Consider the following 17,466-nt stretch of genomic DNA (forward strand, 5'->3'; position numbering starts at 1 on the left):
TTGGGACTTGTCTTACATTTACCAACACTACTACCTCTAAGTAAGTTCACCAGCAGGCTCCATGTTTTGTCTACACCAATATCAGTTTATTAAAATGTTTTCTTGCTTAGAAGGGCTAGCAGGTGAGAGACACAGCAGATATGGCCTTATATAGGAAGCAGTGACTCTGAAAAAGATTTGGGGGTTGCGATGGATAATCAGCTGAACTTGAGATTCCAGTGTGACACTGTGGCCAAAAGGGTTAATGCAATCCTGGTATGCATAAACAGGAGAATCTCAAGTAGGAGTTATTTTATCTTTGTATTTGGTATAGTGCAACAATTACTGGAATACTGTGTTGAGTTCTGGTTGGGCAATGCCCCGCTGACTCTGCAGCCTGTAGAAATTTGAGTAAGTGCAAAAACCTTGCGGGGGGTTGCCCTCTTTCCACCAATCTCTCCCTCAACTGGCACCACTGAGTAATCCCAAGGGTTCTCCTCAATCTGGTACTCTGCATGGCAACACTAGGCACAGCTGCCTTGTTACTTCGCAGGCTTTTGTGTGCTATCCACCTTGAAAGATTCTTGTTCTAAAGGGAACCCCAATATATTTAATAACCTTCTCTTGCAAGTTTTATCTGTTAAGGGAAGGAAAGACAGCAAGGATTTGAAAACTCAGTCTGTAGAGGATTAACATCACTAGTATTTAAGAAAATTATCTTGATCATATTGATATCACAGAGATTGTAGAAGCCACAGGGAGTCTTGACCATGTACATATCCATGTGTGCAAAGGAAATGGCTGAGTTCAAGGGTACTACTGCGGCTACCAGTACCTAATAATTTTTGCAGCAAAGTCTATGATTCTGTGGGTGTCTTGTGTGATAAATTGAAAATTCTGCAGCATATTTATTCAAATGTTTAAAGTAAGATTTAATTAACTAAATAGAAGTATGAATCATACAGCCAGTACTGTATGATTTTTGTTATTTATTTTGATATTAAACATTTAATTTATTTTATAGCGCCCATACATTTTTAGTCTTTGATGTGTTGCATATTTCTGAATTCACATAATTTTGCAACTCTCCTAGAGAAAGCTAGAAATTTTAAAAAATTAGGAAAGCAAGTGCGGCAGTTTGAGATTATGGGTTAAATACACCATCTGGATGCTTCTACTAAAATGATCAGCAATTAAATAGTTGCCATTGCCATCTTTAAGGTTTCTATTCCTATTCACTAGAGCTGGTTGGAAATATTCTGATGAATTTAGTTTAATCAGAAAATGCCACTTTGCTGAAGCAAATTGTTTGTCGAATCTGTAATAGATTTGGCTAAACAGAACATCAAAATAGATTTCCAATGAAAATGTGCCTGTGTTCCAGTGACCACAGCTCCATGGCAGGGAGCTTCCTAGCCCCAGGAGCCCTATGTGGCTCTAGAGCTCCTGGTGCAGCTATGTTCCCTGCTCCGCCAGGCTCCCTTTTGCAGAGCAGGGGGCCTGGCAATACTGGACTGACTTACAGGGTCCATGGATGTGGGGCAGACTTGCCATATGGAATGCCCTGGAGCCAGGGATCCCAGGGCTACAATCTCCCAGGTAAACTGGCTCACAAGGCTGACTGCTCAGGAGTCGGGCAGCCAGGGAGCTAGTCGGGAGTTTGGAAGTCCCAGGGTTCCTGGCTTCAGGACAGTCTGCATGGCAAGGCTACTCCAGAACAGCAGACTCTGGGAGCTCCAGCAGTAGCTCAGTGAAACTAAGATTCAGTGACCAGGTGGGTGAAGTAATATCTTTTACTGGACCCATTTCTGTTGGTGAAAGAGACTGACTTACAAGTTAGAGACAAGCTTTTGGGCCTGTGTAACTTGAAAGCTTGTCTCTTTCATCAACAGAAGTTAGTTTAATAAAAGATATTACCTCACTCACCTTGTGTCTCTAATATCCTGGGACTAACGTGGCTATAACAACACTGCAAACAACATTTAGTGACCAGTCAGTTGAACATATTTAATTTTGGAACCACCACGTTTTGGTGTTTCAGAAATGAATTTTGCAATTCACCAAGAAATTTTGGCAAATTTTGTTTTATTCTGATGCAGAAAGAACCCAAATTTCAAAAATGCAAACGATCTTAAGTGAAACATTGTGAGTCTCAACCGGCTCTACTATTCACGCAGCTTAGAACTACTTCATGCTGTCTGCAGACTAAGGAAGACAAGAATGCATTAATGCTGCTCAGAAAGAACTGCCAAGAGAAAGATAAATACATTGACTAGTCAGTGGTAGTAGAAGACAGCAAATGAGAGAGGTGCAGGGAGAAAGAAAAAGGCAGAAAAAGATTGTGTCTACACTTTAGAATGTCCACTTGTTCTACCACCAGTTCAGCTAAACTAGCAGTAGCACTGGTGTGAAATGGTGTTTTTCTAAAATGTCCTAAGTGTAGACAAGGCCCCAAAGGAACAGGAAAGAGAGATGCATTCAAAGGGAGTGAGAGAGGTCACCAGAGAGACTGCAAAGAATGTGATACACACAAGGTAGGAGTGGGTAAAAGAGCAGAGAATTGGCTTTGAAGATCGTAATGGTCATCTAATATTACCCCCAGAAGTAAGTAGGGAACCAGTGAAGAGCATACAGTGCTGATATAATGTACGTAGTGTGACCCACCATATTTAGGAGTCACATTGCTGCATTTATGTTTAATTAAGATACTTAACATCTGTTCCAACAGTTAAAATCTAGCACGCCACGCAGAAAAACATTCTTCTGACTTTACATTTAACTAAGTTGTTAATTTTATAAAAAGCAAATCAATGTTTTCTAGTCTGACAGTTAGATACTATACTAACGGGATTTTAGATCAAATCCCTACCAGTGAGTATAAAGGTCATGCTGGATTTAAAGGGTTTGATGACATCCCTTTTTATTTATTTAGATATTTGATTTATCTTTCTTACTATTACTTAGCCAAAACATCAAGAGCACAAAATAATATTGCCTTCAGCTAATTAAGTGTCTTACTGATTTGTATCAGGGCTCTGAATTAAACATATTAATAGTGAATATAAATGAATGAGGTTTTTTTTAAAATGTTTTGGATTCTCCAAGAATGCTAAAGAAATTAAAAAAACAACAACATTAATTGTGCATTGCTGTTTGTGCCTTACCATTGAGCGTGGGATTAGTCTTTTAGGTAAACTGTGTTTTCACAAGTTATCATTTTGCTAGGAAATATTAAAATGTGTTACCAATGTTTAAAAAACTGTTTAGTTATGTTTATAGTTAGACTGCAAAATTGCTGTTTGCTGGTTGGAGACACTGCTGTAGTCATCACATGAATGAAGAATATATGGAGTTTATCCTTGATCACCAAGAATTGCTATGGTAGTGATGGTGAAGGAAGTATTTCTCTTCTCTGATTACTTTGGAGTTTTGTGTCTTCCCTCCACCTCCAATTTTACAGCCATCCTTCTGCCAAAACTGAATCTAAAATCCAGAAGAGACTCCAGCAAATCTTAATATCACATTTGCATTGTGGCTCAAGTTTGGCATGCCTGTCTTACCCAGCAGATATTTTCTCCAAATGTTGCAAAAAACAAAAAAGGATATTCCTTACATTTCTGAAATAATAGCTACTTCTAAAACAATTGAAAAAAAAGTTACCTTCCTTTCTGTAACCATTGTTCTTTTGAGATATGTTGCACGTCTATTCCACTGACAGTTGTCAGAAATTTTTCCCCCAGCAATGCCCACTGAGGCAGCATGAACGCCCTCTCATGCCTTACACTGCTGCATGAAGGTATAAAGAGTTGCGCTGCCCCCGACACCCTCAGTTCCTTCTGACCCAAAAGACACTGATAGAGAGGGGAAGGAGGGTGGGTCATGGAATGGACATGTGCAACACATCTTGGAGAACAATAGTTACAGAAAGGCAGGTAACCATTTTTTCACCTTTGAGTGATTGCACATGTCCACTCCATTGTAGGTGACTCACAAGCAGTTTGAATTGGAGGGTGGCTTGGAGTCTACTTGAAAAGGGCTTTGTAGGACTACCTAACCAAATCTGGAACGGTCTCTCGATTGTTGAGAGATGGCATAATGAGAGGCAAATGGAGGGACCAACAACCAGGTTGCTGCCCTACAAATGTTTAGCATGAGAACATGAGCCAAAAATTCTGTGGAAGTTGCCTGAAACCTGGTTGAGTGAGCCATCACTTTACTTTGAGGTGCAATATCAGCCAATCAGTAGTATAAATTAATACAGCTGGAAATCCAGGAAGAGATCCTTTGGGCAGGTACTGCATGGCCATTTACTCTGAGTGAAATTGCAATGAAGAGCTGAGAGCCTGATCCAGGTAAATGAGGCTTACCCCTTTACTCAAATGAGGCTTTGGAAAGAAAGTTGGTAAATAAATTGCTCTATTAATGTGAAATCGCAAACCACTTTAGACAAGAATTTTGGGTGAGGTCGAAGGAAACCTTGTCCCTAAAGAAAACTGTATTAGAGAGGCTTTGATACTAAAGCTTGCAATTCCCTTACTCTCCTGGCCGAGGTTATAGCAACCAAGAAAGCCACCTTTATAGACAACTGTAACAAAGAACAAGATGCTGGTGGCTTAGAGGAGGGCTCTATTGATTTTGTCAGAACTCAATTTAAACTTCACTGTGGAACTGGGCTGTGAACCTGTGGGTATACTCCGCGCAAACCCTTTAGAAATCTGATGGACACAGGGTTTGAAAAAAAATATTGGTTATCCATGGGAGGGTGGAAAGCAGAGATAGCTGCCAAATGTACACTTATGGAACTAAAAAGTTAACCCTTGTTTCAGAAACAAAAGATAGTCCAAGATATGGCAAAATGGAGTTTGAGGTGGAGGGACACCTCTTTGGATCTTTTCCATTTAGCAAGGTAAGTAGACCTAGTTGAAGGCAACCTACTATTTAGCAGAACTTCCCACACCCCCTTAGTGCTAACTTGTTCTGAGGTTGTCAACCATGAAGTATCTATGGTGTCAGGTGGAGAGCCTGGAAGTTGAGATGAAGGAGGTGGCCATGGTCTTATGAAATCACATCTCTTGGGATTAGCAGTGGAAGTCTGACCAACAGGGATAGTAGAGTTGGAAAAACAATGTTGACAAGGCTATGTTGACAAGGCTATTAGAATGAGATGAGTGGAATCATGCTTGACTTTTGTCATAAATATAAAGGGAAGGGTAAACCCCTTTAAAATCCCTCCTGGCCAGAGAAAAAATCCTCTCATCTGTAAAGGGTTAAGAAGCTAAAGGTAACCTCGCTGGCACCTGACCAAAATGACCAATGAGGAGACAAGATACTTTCAAAAGCTGGGAGGAGGGAGAGAAACAAAGGGTCTGTGTCTGTCTGTATGCTGCTTTTGCTGGGGACAGAACAGGAATGGAGTCTTAGAACTTTTAGTAAGTAATCTAGCTAGGTATGTGTTAGATTATGATTTCTTTAAATGGCTGAGAAAAGAGTTGTGCTGAATAGAATGACTATTCCTGTCTGTGTGTCTTTTTTGTAACTTAAGGTTTTGCCTAGAGGGATTCTCTATGTTTTGAATCTAATTACCCTGTAAGGTATCTACCATCCTGATTTTACAGAGGTGATTCCTTTACTTCTATTAAAAGTCTTCTTGTAAGAAAACTGAATGCTTTTTCATTGTTCTAAGATCCAAGGGTTTGGGTCTGTGGTCACCTATGCAAATTGGGGAGGATTTTTACCAAACCTTCCCCAGAAAGTGGGGTGCAAGGGTTGGGAGGATTTTGTGGGGGAAGACGTGTCCAAACTATGTTTCCCAGTAAACCCAATTAAAGTTTGGTGGTGGCAGAGGTTATTCCAAGGACAAAGGATAAAATTAATTTGTACCCTGGGGAAGTTTTAACCTAAGCTGGTGAAAGTAAGCTTAGGAGGTTTTCATGCAGGTCCCCACATCTGTACCCTAGAGTTCAGAGTGGGGAAGGAACCTTGACAACTTTGGACAAGACTATGGGCAGGAGCAGAACTGGAGGGAAGGCAGACCAGGGTAACAGGAAAGCATTTGTCAGTGAACCTGGGCTATAACTCACTTAAGGAACAAAAAGATTACTTTTTTGTTAGCTCTAGTTGCAAACAGGTCCACTTGGGGAGTTCCCCACAGCTGGAAAATGGACCTGGACACACCTGGCTGAAGAGACCACCCCTGGTGACCTGCAACAACTTGCTCAGGTGGTGTACTTTGAGCCCCCAGAAGGTAAACAGTTCTCAGGTTGATGGAACTGGCAATGCAGAAATTCCAAAGGAGGACTGCTTCCTGGCATAACTTTGTCAAATGATCTCTCCGTTGCCGATTTACATAGAATATGGCTGCTGTGTTGTCTGTGAGTGCCAGCAAGTTCAACCCCTTCATATGTAGAAGGAATGCCATATGAGGTAAATGGATGGCCCAAAGGTCCCTGATATTTATATAGTGCCATAGGCTCCGAGTCTGAAGGGGACCAAGTGAGCTCCCCAACCTAGAGCTGATGCATTTGTGATTAGAGGGAGTAATTGTTGTGGAGAGGCAAAGGGACCATCTTTGCAAACATTTGCAGGTTCTGCTGACTAGTTCAGGGAGGACAAGAACTGAGCAGGTACTAGAACTACCATGTCTGTTTGTGGACAGGCCAGCGAGGCTAGTCAACCCTGCAGTTCTCCGAGGTACAGCCTGACACATTGCACCATATACGTGCAAGCTGCCATGTGCCCTAGAAGTTTGAGGCAATTTCGAATGGTGGTAACAGGGTGCACTTTTCGATCTAAAGCAATGACCTGCAATATTTGGAATGTCTGCTCCTACAGGAAAGCCCTGGCCTTTGTAGAATCCAGGACTGCCACAAAATCCTTTGAATGGGCATCAGGATAGATTTCTTTATATTGATTAGCAGACCCAGTGCATTGAAAGTAGACTGAATAGTGTCTATGCTGGAGATAAAATTATCAACTGTCTTATCCAAAAAGAGCAAGGGACCTTCAAATGGGAGGTCTTGAATGGTTTGTTGCACCTCTAGGGGAAGACCTGATGACTGCAATCTATATAAATGCAGCATACTGATGGTAGGGAAGCCAAAGATCAAGCTGCAGAATCTGAAGCATCCAGACTTGCTTGCAAATGAACTTCACTTCACAGCAGTTAACTCCTGCTTTGTCTCATCAAGGAGCTTGTCTTTGAATTTCAGGATATTATCTCACAGGCTTAAATCTTATCAACTCAGCAGAGTCTGCTGGTTATGATCCCAAGCTGTAAACCTCCTGTGGAATAAAGTTGAAGGGAGGTGGTTACAGAAGTGCTCAAATCTCTGTGAATGGACATATCTTCTTTCCACCCTTTTAGCAGTGGGAAATAGGGAAGATGGTTTTGCCATAAAACCTTGACAGGTTCCAGGATAGGCTCATTAATAGGGAGAGTAACCCTAGAGTGTGTCCTGCAGAGGCTAAAACGTCCACAAGCCTGTGTGACCTTTCTTGCACCCTTTTGATTGGATAGCCAGAGCTGTAGCCACCTTCCTCAACAAGTCTTGATATGAGCCCTGACATCATCAGGAGGGGAAGAAGTAGACCCAGTCACTAACACCCCATCAGAAGACAAAGATGAAGAGGCTAAGGGTTGTTGAGAAGGTCCCCCCTCCAACTCATCCACAGGAAAGTCCTGAGTGCATGGTTCCCTCTGCATAGTACCAATCCCCGTACCAGGGGAGGGAAGACAGTGACCTTACTGCAGACGCTCCCAGTGCCTAGCTGACGTAGAAAAGCAGAAAGGAAGGGAATAGAGAACCTCTAGGATGTGGAGGGAAGCCCCAAGGGATCCAAAAGGGCCACTGATATGGAGGCAGACCCAGCTATGTGCAGGTCATTGGTAATTAGAGTTCTGAGGCTGTGGCTGGTACTATGGTGGGTATGTTCGTGTCGAGACACATATGATCCGATCTTAGAGTCTGTTGAGGAGTTTGCTTCCTGAGGCCACGGTGAGGTAGACACGGTCAGTACCAATCAGCTCCAAATTTGGAGATGTGGGTACTGGTGAGATCATTGCTGGCTTCTCTCTACATGGAATCTACAGAGAGGAGCTACAACTGTAGAAGTCATCGGTACTTAACGGTACACAGAGGCTGGAGCTGGGACTGTAGAAGTGTGCACTTCTTCCAATCCCGGCACTGAGTGAGATTCCTGAATAGCAGGAGAAACTGGTACTGAAGGTTAAGCAACTCTCTGGCTGCCTCCAAAATCTCAGGTGCAAAATGAACTGGAAAGGGCTCCTGAGTCTAAGGTACTGAAAGGTGCACTGAACCCTCAGGGATTGGTCTCAATGGACCCTTCTTGGGCTCTAGAGTCAGCACTCCATTCTGGCTTATTGACTGTCTGGGAGTGTCTCTTCTTTGAGTGCACCTCCAGGTCCTTACCTCGGCTTGGTGCCTTCACTGTAGACTTTGAAGGCCCAGTTACTCAGTGTTTGGGAAACTTACGTTTTCTCTTCTTAGGTACCTGTGACTAGGCTCTGCCTCTGAACTCAGAACAGAGTGAGAGCACTTCTAGCTGAACTGGACATGCTCAGTACCGGCTCTGAGCGGGAAAGTTCCGATGTTGGATGAAGTGCACACTGCATAAGTAGGTACTTGCGTCTTGCAGCCCTGTCCTTTTCTGATCAAGGTTTGAATCCCCTACAAATGTTACATTTGTCGCTCACATGTGCCTTTTCCAGATACTTAGGCACCTGAGATGCAGGTCACTCACAGGCATAGACTTGTTACACGAGCGACAGGCCTTGAAGCCAGCAGAATGAGGTGTTAGTCCACTAGAACCTGGTACCCAACTGGAAACTGTTAACCCTATTACAGAAAATTACTATCCTTAACTTATTCTTATATCTAAATCTATACAAATATACTACATGAGACTGAAAACTAACTCTACAGATACTACAGAGGTAAGACTTGCAGATGCAAAGACTGGAGCTCCAACAATTATCACTGGTGGAAGAAAGGAACCGAGGGTTGTCAGGGGCACCAGAGGGGGCTCACACTGCCCCAACAGGTACTGTTGGGGGAAAAATCTCTGACAACTGTGCATGAGGCATGCACATACCTACAATGGAATGGATGTGTGCAATCACTCGAAGAAAGCTTAGTTACTTTCACGTGTATAGTTAGGGTACCTACCAATTTCACGGCCATGAAAAATGTGCCACAGACCGTGAAATAAGCACTTAGACGTGAAATCCGATGTCCCCTTGTTCCTAGGAGTGCCCCAGCAAAAGGGACTCATAGCTCTGGCTGGGCTGGGAAGGAACAGGACTTGTCCATCCCTGCACAGCTACTCTCAGGGGTAGGGGGAGACCAGACCTGCCTCCAGGTGCCTCCCCCTGCCAGTGGCGTAGCCAGGTGGAAAAAATAGGGGAAGTGGAGATAAAAGACTCGCTCCGGTCTTTGGCACTAAAGGACCGCCACACGCCCGCCACCACAATGCTGAAGACTGGAGCGAGTGAAGGACCAGATGCAGAAGTGCTGCTGAAAACCCGAAGCGCCGCCGGATGAGTACCAGGGGGTGGTGCCTTTTTTTTATCTCCGCTCCCCCGACCCGCCGCCGAAGACCCGGAGCGCCACCAGTCGAGTAAAAATTTAAAAGGCGCCAAAGAATTAAAAAGGCACCACTGCTGCTCAGTGAGGGAGCGGCCGCTGCCCCGCTCCCCCACAGCGACGCAAGTGCCCCCTCCTGCAGGATGCTCTGGGACTGTACAGCAGCCTCAGAGGTTCCTGGAGCTAGAAGAGACTTGTGGACCTAGGTCCAATCTCCCCTTGTTCTAGGATTGCCCCAGCAAAGGGGGCTCCTAGCTCCAGCTGGGCTGGGAAGGGACAGGACTTGTCCATCCCCTGCACAGCTGCTTTGGGGGGAGGAGGAGTCCAGACCTATCTCTGGGTGCCTCCCCCTGCTGCAGGATGCTCTGGGACTGGGAAACAACCCCCAGCAGTTCCTGCAGCTGGAGGAGGCTTGTGGAGTTGGATCTGATCTTCCCTGTGCTGCTGGGAGTGCCCCAGCAAAGAGGGCTCCTAGCTCTGGCTGGACTGGGGGAGGGACAGGACTTGCTCTTTCCCTGCAGAGCTGCTCTTGGGCATCTCTCCCCGCTGCAGATAGCGCCGCATCCCCTCCTCTGTACTCGCTTCCTGTCCCCTCTCTTTGCAGCTGCCTGGGGAGGGGACATTGTACAGAGAACTGCCCCCCGTTCCTGTTGCAATTAACTTATTTCAAGAAAAATAAAAAGTGAGGTACTTTGCAGAATTTTTTGACTGACACTTGACAGCAGCAAATCACAGTCAGGACTCAATTCACTGATTGGTAGATATGGACATTGTGGAAGTTTTATAGTGTGTTGGTCTCGACTGTCTACAAGAAGACACATGCAATTACAATAAAATGAGTGTCCAAAGTAAATCAAAAACCTCAAAAATGATTACTGTAGTGCATCATGTGAAAGAATTAGGAAGCCAAATTCTACATGCCAATGGTGACAAACTATTTTGTACAAGCTGCAATGTTTCATTGGCTGACGCTGGTAAATAAAAAGTTAATAAAACAAAAAACAAATTTCTTCTCTTTTTATTAAGACGATAGAGAACTCAGATCTGTCATTTAGCTAGAATGGAACTTGTGGATGCATTGGGAAGAGCTAATATACCACTGAAAAAACATGATCACCCAAAGCTGCATGAATTCATTCAACGGAATGTACAAAATGCCGGTTGTTTACCAAGTGCGAATATGCTATGACAGAACTACCTTCCAAAGGTTTTTGCTATACATTTTGAGGAGATGAAGTCTCCAATTAACTCATGTGAGTGTTTTGTAATTATTTCGGATGAGTCCACAGATGAGCAAGACAACTATGTACTGCATGTTCTGTTTCATTTTATTTCTGACAGGGCCGAAGATGTACACACAGGAAAGTGAACAACAGTGTTCGCCGACTGCATTTATTTGGATGCTGTTAACTACACTAGTTTCTCAAGCGGTTTCAAAATACAGTGTGAACTCTGACAGCGTATCTGCTTTTGTAAGTGACAATGCAACAATGTCCCTCCCAAGATGGCCAAGACTAGCAGCTAAGAGTCCCTGGCTGGGGCACTCCCAGCAGCAGGGGAGATCAGATCATGTCCACCTGCGGGAATCTCCTGCGGCAGCTCTGAAATCCAGCTCTGAAGGCAGCACAGAAGTGAGAGTGAAAATTTTATGACACCCCCCCACCACAGGTTTGCAACACCACAAACACAATCCCCCTTTGGGTTGGGACCCCCACAGATACAACACTGTGAAATTTCAGTTTTAAACTCTGAAAATGTTACATTTACCAATTTTCAATCCTATGGCTGTGAAATTGACCATAGTGGACCATGAATTTGGTAAGGCCCTATGTCTAGTGTTACAGAGTGCAAGCGTAGTTTGACTTCTGTTTGTCTTTATTCATTGTTTACTCATTCCTAGGGAAGTGTTCCCTGTTAATCACGAAAAAAGTGCAAAGACAAACATTAGTACAATACTACATTGTGAGGCTAAAACAGATAAAAGGTCATTATTAATTTTAATGTATCATGTAGTTAGTCAGACTTGCTTGTCTTGATTTCATCTATATATAATAACTGAATTAGTAACATGAATTATGATACTAGTTTTGAACTAGGTGCATACTTGTTTTGAACACTTTCTTCAATGGGAAATGCATCATCAACTAATATCTAATGCATTCTTAAATTTTATATATCAATATCCCTAGTACATATAAAATACGTCAATTTGAACTATTTTTATTTTTATCAATGCACATTAGTAATAATTTTTCTCTCTCACCTGTACAATATCCCTTTCTGCATATTTTCCTCTTGAGGAGATTCTGACTACATCACCATCCAATTCTTCCATAGCTTAAAAAAAAAAAAGTAGTTTATCCACTTGCCATTTCAGCCACCCAACAAAACTATGTTATCAAAAAGAAATTTTAGATCCTTCTGAACCCAGAGCAACAAGTCATCTTTCTTTCTATTAATTTAAGGCACCTCTTAAGATCCTCCTTTATACAAAATGTATAAAGGTACAACAGTTAATTTGCACTCTCCTATCATTCACGGAATAATCTGTTTCTTATCTTTATAGTTTTATTTACTTCTTTAGCACAAAATAAACCCTGGTATGGAAAGCCAGTACAAAACTTTTTGGATCACTTAAATCCTACCCCAACATTTTCTGTAGTCACAGTAACACAGTCGCACTGTAGCCCAATACCCAAATTTGAGTGTGGGACTCTCTTCTAACTCCCATTCCTTCAATTAACTGAACTTTATCGATAAAATAAATTTCACAAATTATTTCTATTTCTCTCTCAGATAAAGAAACCTTTTTCCTTAGCCTTTGACATCTTTTGGTATGGCATGAGGCAGGAGTGATTCAAACTTATATCTGGAAATGTAATGACTGCCATTGTCTAGTAGTAACAAGCTCTTGAAGATTATGATAGTAAATTGATTGTGTAACACTTTAGGTAAGGAATTTATTCAGTGTTTACATAATTTTTTAATTTGACAGGTCATAACTGATTTGAATGTGAATATCTGCACCACACTAATAAACAATCAGACTCCACATGTATAGAATTAGAAAAATTAAAGTGATTTTCTATTCTAAAAAGTGACTAAAAATGGCACTACACTTTTATGGTCTCTCAATGATTTAGAGAGCAAAATGTACTTAGTTTACAAGTAATTTTTTTTTTCTCCCATGAACTCAACCTGGAATATAAATTGAAGTTTGATTTTTTTTCTTTCTTGTGCATCAGAACCAGTAATAAGAGTTCTGCAGGTCAAAATCTGCTCTAAGTGACACCTGTGCAAATCCACTGCCTCTGATTCTTCAGACATTCATTTTTTCCTTTTTGATTTTTTCCATCAGTTTCACTGCTGAGGCTATCACTGCAGTATATATCACCTGAGGCTTAGCTGATAACAAAACTGAAGTAAAATACCGTAAGTGATTAGATACTTTTTGTAAACGATTTTCGTCTCTGCCGGGTCATAGTACTAAAGTCTAGGAAGATTAGAAGTTTTTTTCCTTCAACCATAAGTTACTTTTTTTTGTAAACTACTTCCAGAAGACATCAGAAGTGCTGTGATCTTTGTGCTACCCACTGAATTGAGCTACCCAAGTTAGAGTTTTGTGGCATCACATCTATTCCACATAGATGGATTGAAAAAACAGTTTCAAAGCTAACTGTACAAGTGTTATATTTTTAATGAGATGCACCATATTCTGAAGTCTTTAAAATACTCAACGTTCTGGATATAATTTGGTTTGCCAGTTATTTTATCTAGAACTGGTTGAAAGGAAATGTACTATTTTTCAAACCTGAAATGTCTTACAGAAGCAAGTCCAGTTCAATGAACTTTTGATCATTCACAGACAGTGTTCTATTGGACCTTGTAAGGTTCCCTGCCAATTCACCTAGTGGGTTGCTGGGACTGGGGGCTTCTACAGTCCAAGGCTCCAGGACAACCCTGCCATGTAGACTGCCCTGGGACTGGGGATCCTGGTGTTCCAGGGACCATAGCAACAAAGCAGCCCCACCATACAGACTGCCCCAGGACCAGGGATCCTGGGCTTCCAGGGTTTGTGGCTCTGAGGCAGACCCACCCTGTGGACTGCCCCACAGCTTCTAGGGTCTGCAGCTCTGCCATATGGACTGCTCTGGGACCAAGGATTCCCAGCTATCAGGGTCTGTGGTAGCATTACCATGTGGACTTCTGTGGAGCTGGAAGCCTGGAAACCCTAGAGGCTCTTGGCCTTCAGGCCCCTGGCTGCTGTGCTGGGAGCTTGGATGTCCTAGGGTGGGCTCCCAGGATCTGTGGCAGCCTTGCCATGTGGACTGCCCTGGACTCAGGGCTTCCAGATGCCTGGGCTAGCTGGCTCCCTGGGCTGCCCAAATCCCAAGTGGGCAGCCTAGGGAGCCTGCTGGCCCAGGCATCTGGAAGCCCTGAGTCCAAAGAAGTCTATATGGTGTGGCTCTGGGGCAGATATAGACTCTGAGAGCCGAGCAGCTGCTGACTGAAATTGACATTCTTGTCAGCTCCACTGCTGATAATAATGGTGAAACTGATAGTGTCAATCTCAGTCAGAGCTGCTGGTCTTAGGGGACATTTTGTTTGGGAAACACCATGTGCTGGTGTTTTCAGTGTTTTGGGGGATTTCTGGCTCATAAGAAATTTTGAAAAATTTGATTTTGGTCTGATTTGGAATGAATCCAATCTCTGAAATATCAATTGCGCACTATCCAGAAAACCCACGTTTTGGATAGCTCTAGTTCTATCCTTTGATCAGCCCACAGCATTGGCTTATCAATTTTTACTCATAGCTGTAAATTTTATTTAAGTTTGTGGGTTCTATTTGAGAGAACTGCCCGTAGTTCTGTAACTGATGGTTCCCAAGTTCTTTTGCGGGGAGAAAATGCTCTGGAGATTCATCTGCTGGCTAATTAATAGCAGACTCTTGTTTTCAACTCGCCCCTCCCTCCCCCGCTGTTTAGGCACTAAAGAAAATGAAGAAAAATACTTAGTTTCCTCCAGTTCAGGACAGAAAGACACTCCCTCTCTTAGCAGAATAGCCTATCAGTGCCCTGCTACAATACATCCTCCTTTTTAAATTGGTCTAATCCTCATCCCCACCTAATATCAGGAAGCCCTTTTCAAGATTCATAGCAAATTTTTGAGTGATTAAAAGACAATATAAAAATGGTGTAATGTTTCCTGTTAGTCCACATGTAGACAACCAGGTATTCATCACTGCCCTATGGTTTAGTAAGGTGCATGGGGATTACAACTCCTGCAGGGCATGTATTTTGATCCTTGTGGTGCCCAATGGTACCACTGGATCAGTGTTTCCAGGACTGGCATGGAGGTAAAAATGGGGTTGTTATTTCTGGACACTCAGTTTGTGTGAAACTTGATAGTAGGTACCTTATTCTGCTGACCCCTACTTTTTCTAGTCTTGTCTTATTGGTTTCATTATTGGACTTGAGTCCTAGGTTTATTTTCTCTTTCTCGGGTATAAGCCAACCTCTAATGGAGGACAAAATTTCTCCTATGAGCAGGTTATTTCATTATTGGTCACTTCAGGGTTTCTTGCACCTTTCACTAATGCATCTGGTACCAGTTACAGTTTAAGATAAAATATGGCATTAATTGGACCATTGGACTGATCCAATAGGGCCATTACTTTGATCCTCTGACAGAGGATTATAAATACATTCTCTGTTAGCGATGGTCACTTTTTAACTTGCCACACTTTTTATGTATTGTAGATATTGCAAGTATGGCTTCTTTTTGCTTGAAGACAAATGAAAGCATATCCATTTTATACAAATATAGGCAGACATGGAAGGACTAGATGTTTTAATCAGTAAATGTCAATTTCACTACACACACATAAACCAAATAAAAATAATACTTCCATTGATAATCAAATTTTACAGACAGGCAAAGTAAGAAAAATGTTGCTTGAGAACATATTAATATTTGATTTAATGATATTTACTTTGTATATTTTGATATCTGATATTGAAAATTTGTTTTAATGGTTATCAAGCTTTAACTTTTTGAATCTCAACATCTACTGTCATTGAATAATTATGCCTGACCGCAACAGTTTGTCTGACCATCCTCTAATTTACTGCAAGTATGAAAATTCAAATAGATAAAAAAAGAAAAAAAATGCTTAAACCCCATAATTCTACGCAACAGTGAAAATACAATTGATAAACAGAAAAAAATGCTTAAAAACAAACTGATATTTTCTGTTAAAATTATACAAAAAAAGTAACCATCGAGTTCTGCCAAGCCTAAATATAGGTCAACATTTTCTGGAGCTACAACTGCAACCTCAGGGTAACTGTAGCCCCTGTTCTCTGGCTCTCTAAGGGGTTAAGGGATGATGTTCAATAGGCCTCATATTTGTAGACCAACTGGACACTTCTTGTTCTTCCCCTGCCAGCTCTGTGTTGAAGTGCTGATACCTGCCACAGAATATAACTTTGTAGAATGCTGGGGGAGTGCAGGCCCAATCAGGTGGCCTCTCTACAGCTTGGATGTTGTTTGGCTGCATTTAGGGTTTTTTGTACCTGTCTGGGGATCAAGGATCAGGATTCTGCTCTAAAAGTTTGGAAGAATTTTAAAATAATTTTGGAACTTTTTTGTTCACACTATACTAGTCTCCCAACATTGTTGCTAAATTATGCTAGTCCAAAATCAAGCGGAGATAATATAATCACATTATATGAAAATTAAATATAATCTAGATAATATCTTAAATTTACTCAGAGTTCTTTTATTTCTTTGGTTATTGCTGTTAGAAAGGTCAGGCACACAGTCAATACTACCAGCCATCTGAAACTGCACAAATAACTATCTGTTCAGCAAAACTTCTTGAGCATACCCACTTTTCTCTTTTTACATAACAGCTTGTGGAGCATTATAAATGAAGAGTCCACATATGGTTCTGTGAACTGAACAGGTGTTCTTACGGGCAATATAACTCCACATGCAGGGTTGTAAGCACGTTGAGCTATCAATCAAGTCAGCTGGAAACTTCAACATTGTTCATAGCTTGTTCCATATTATGTTGTTCTTTAAAAAGCACAGAATTTATTTGAAGAGCCATATATTATTGAAATATAAGGGATAAGCATTTTAGGAAAAACATACTGACACCAGAACACTTACCATCAAACTCTGCTGGTCCAACTCCTACTATAATTATTGACATTGGAAGCTTTGATGCCTTCCAAACAGAAAGAAAAACAGATTTAATACACAGTATAATCTGCAAATATTATGCTGGACTTGAAAGATAGTTGGACTAAAAACATGTACAGCTCCTTATATTGTGAGGAGGAAAGGAAAAATTACCCAAGAAAAATACATGTAAGTTGTCTGCTTTAAGTTATATAAAATCTTGGATGAAGATAGTATGATAGTTGATCATTTTGTTCTTTAGAGTTTTGGTTTGTTATTCCCCATAATTTGTCTTTTTATGATTCAGATAAAATAAAAAAATATGAATAAATGCAACAAACACTATTAAGGCATGTTAAGAGTGCACAACTAAAATTCTTATAGCAGTTTATTAATCAATGCAAATAAGAGTTGCAAATGTACATCCAAAGGCAGAACTTGACGCTTAATTAATACACACAGTAAAGTACACAGAATTTCAAGATACTTGCACATGTACTATTTCTATTCTTGGCGCCTCTCAGAAATAAGACTTTATATCTCTCCCATAAAAGAAATGTTAATTAAATCAATTAGCCCAGAGAATGAGAAAAAAAAATAGGATGAGTAACAAAATAAAATTGTGAAAGGTAAAGCTTTTAAAATGAATAGATACTTCAAGTTTTTTATTCTATAAAAACAGATAGATGATATACAG

At 41.4% G+C, this 17,466-nt stretch overlaps 1 protein-coding gene across 10 annotated transcripts in view; it reads right to left on the minus strand.

Moving 5' to 3' along the window:
* Positions 1–17,466, minus strand: part of CPNE8 (copine 8) — a 296,010-nt gene that overhangs the window by 9,606 nt on the left and 268,938 nt on the right. For 8 of the 10 annotated variants that reach the window (XM_073328394.1, XM_073328405.1, XM_073328393.1 and 5 more), the window contains 2 exons: positions 16,758–16,815; positions 11,845–11,918 (listed from right to left, as the gene is read on the minus strand). The exons of 1 other annotated variant lie outside the window; for it this stretch is intronic. In XM_073328394.1, the coding sequence (XP_073184495.1) occupies positions 11,845–11,918; positions 16,758–16,815 (132 nt within the window). The remainder of the gene's footprint in view (positions 1–11,844; positions 11,919–16,757; positions 16,816–17,466) is intronic. One more of the 10 variants, XM_073328399.1, reaches the window with a different exon arrangement.

This window comes from Lepidochelys kempii, chromosome 1 (genome assembly GCF_965140265.1).
Source record: "Lepidochelys kempii isolate rLepKem1 chromosome 1, rLepKem1.hap2, whole genome shotgun sequence".
Taxonomy (NCBI): domain Eukaryota; kingdom Metazoa; phylum Chordata; order Testudines; family Cheloniidae; genus Lepidochelys; species Lepidochelys kempii.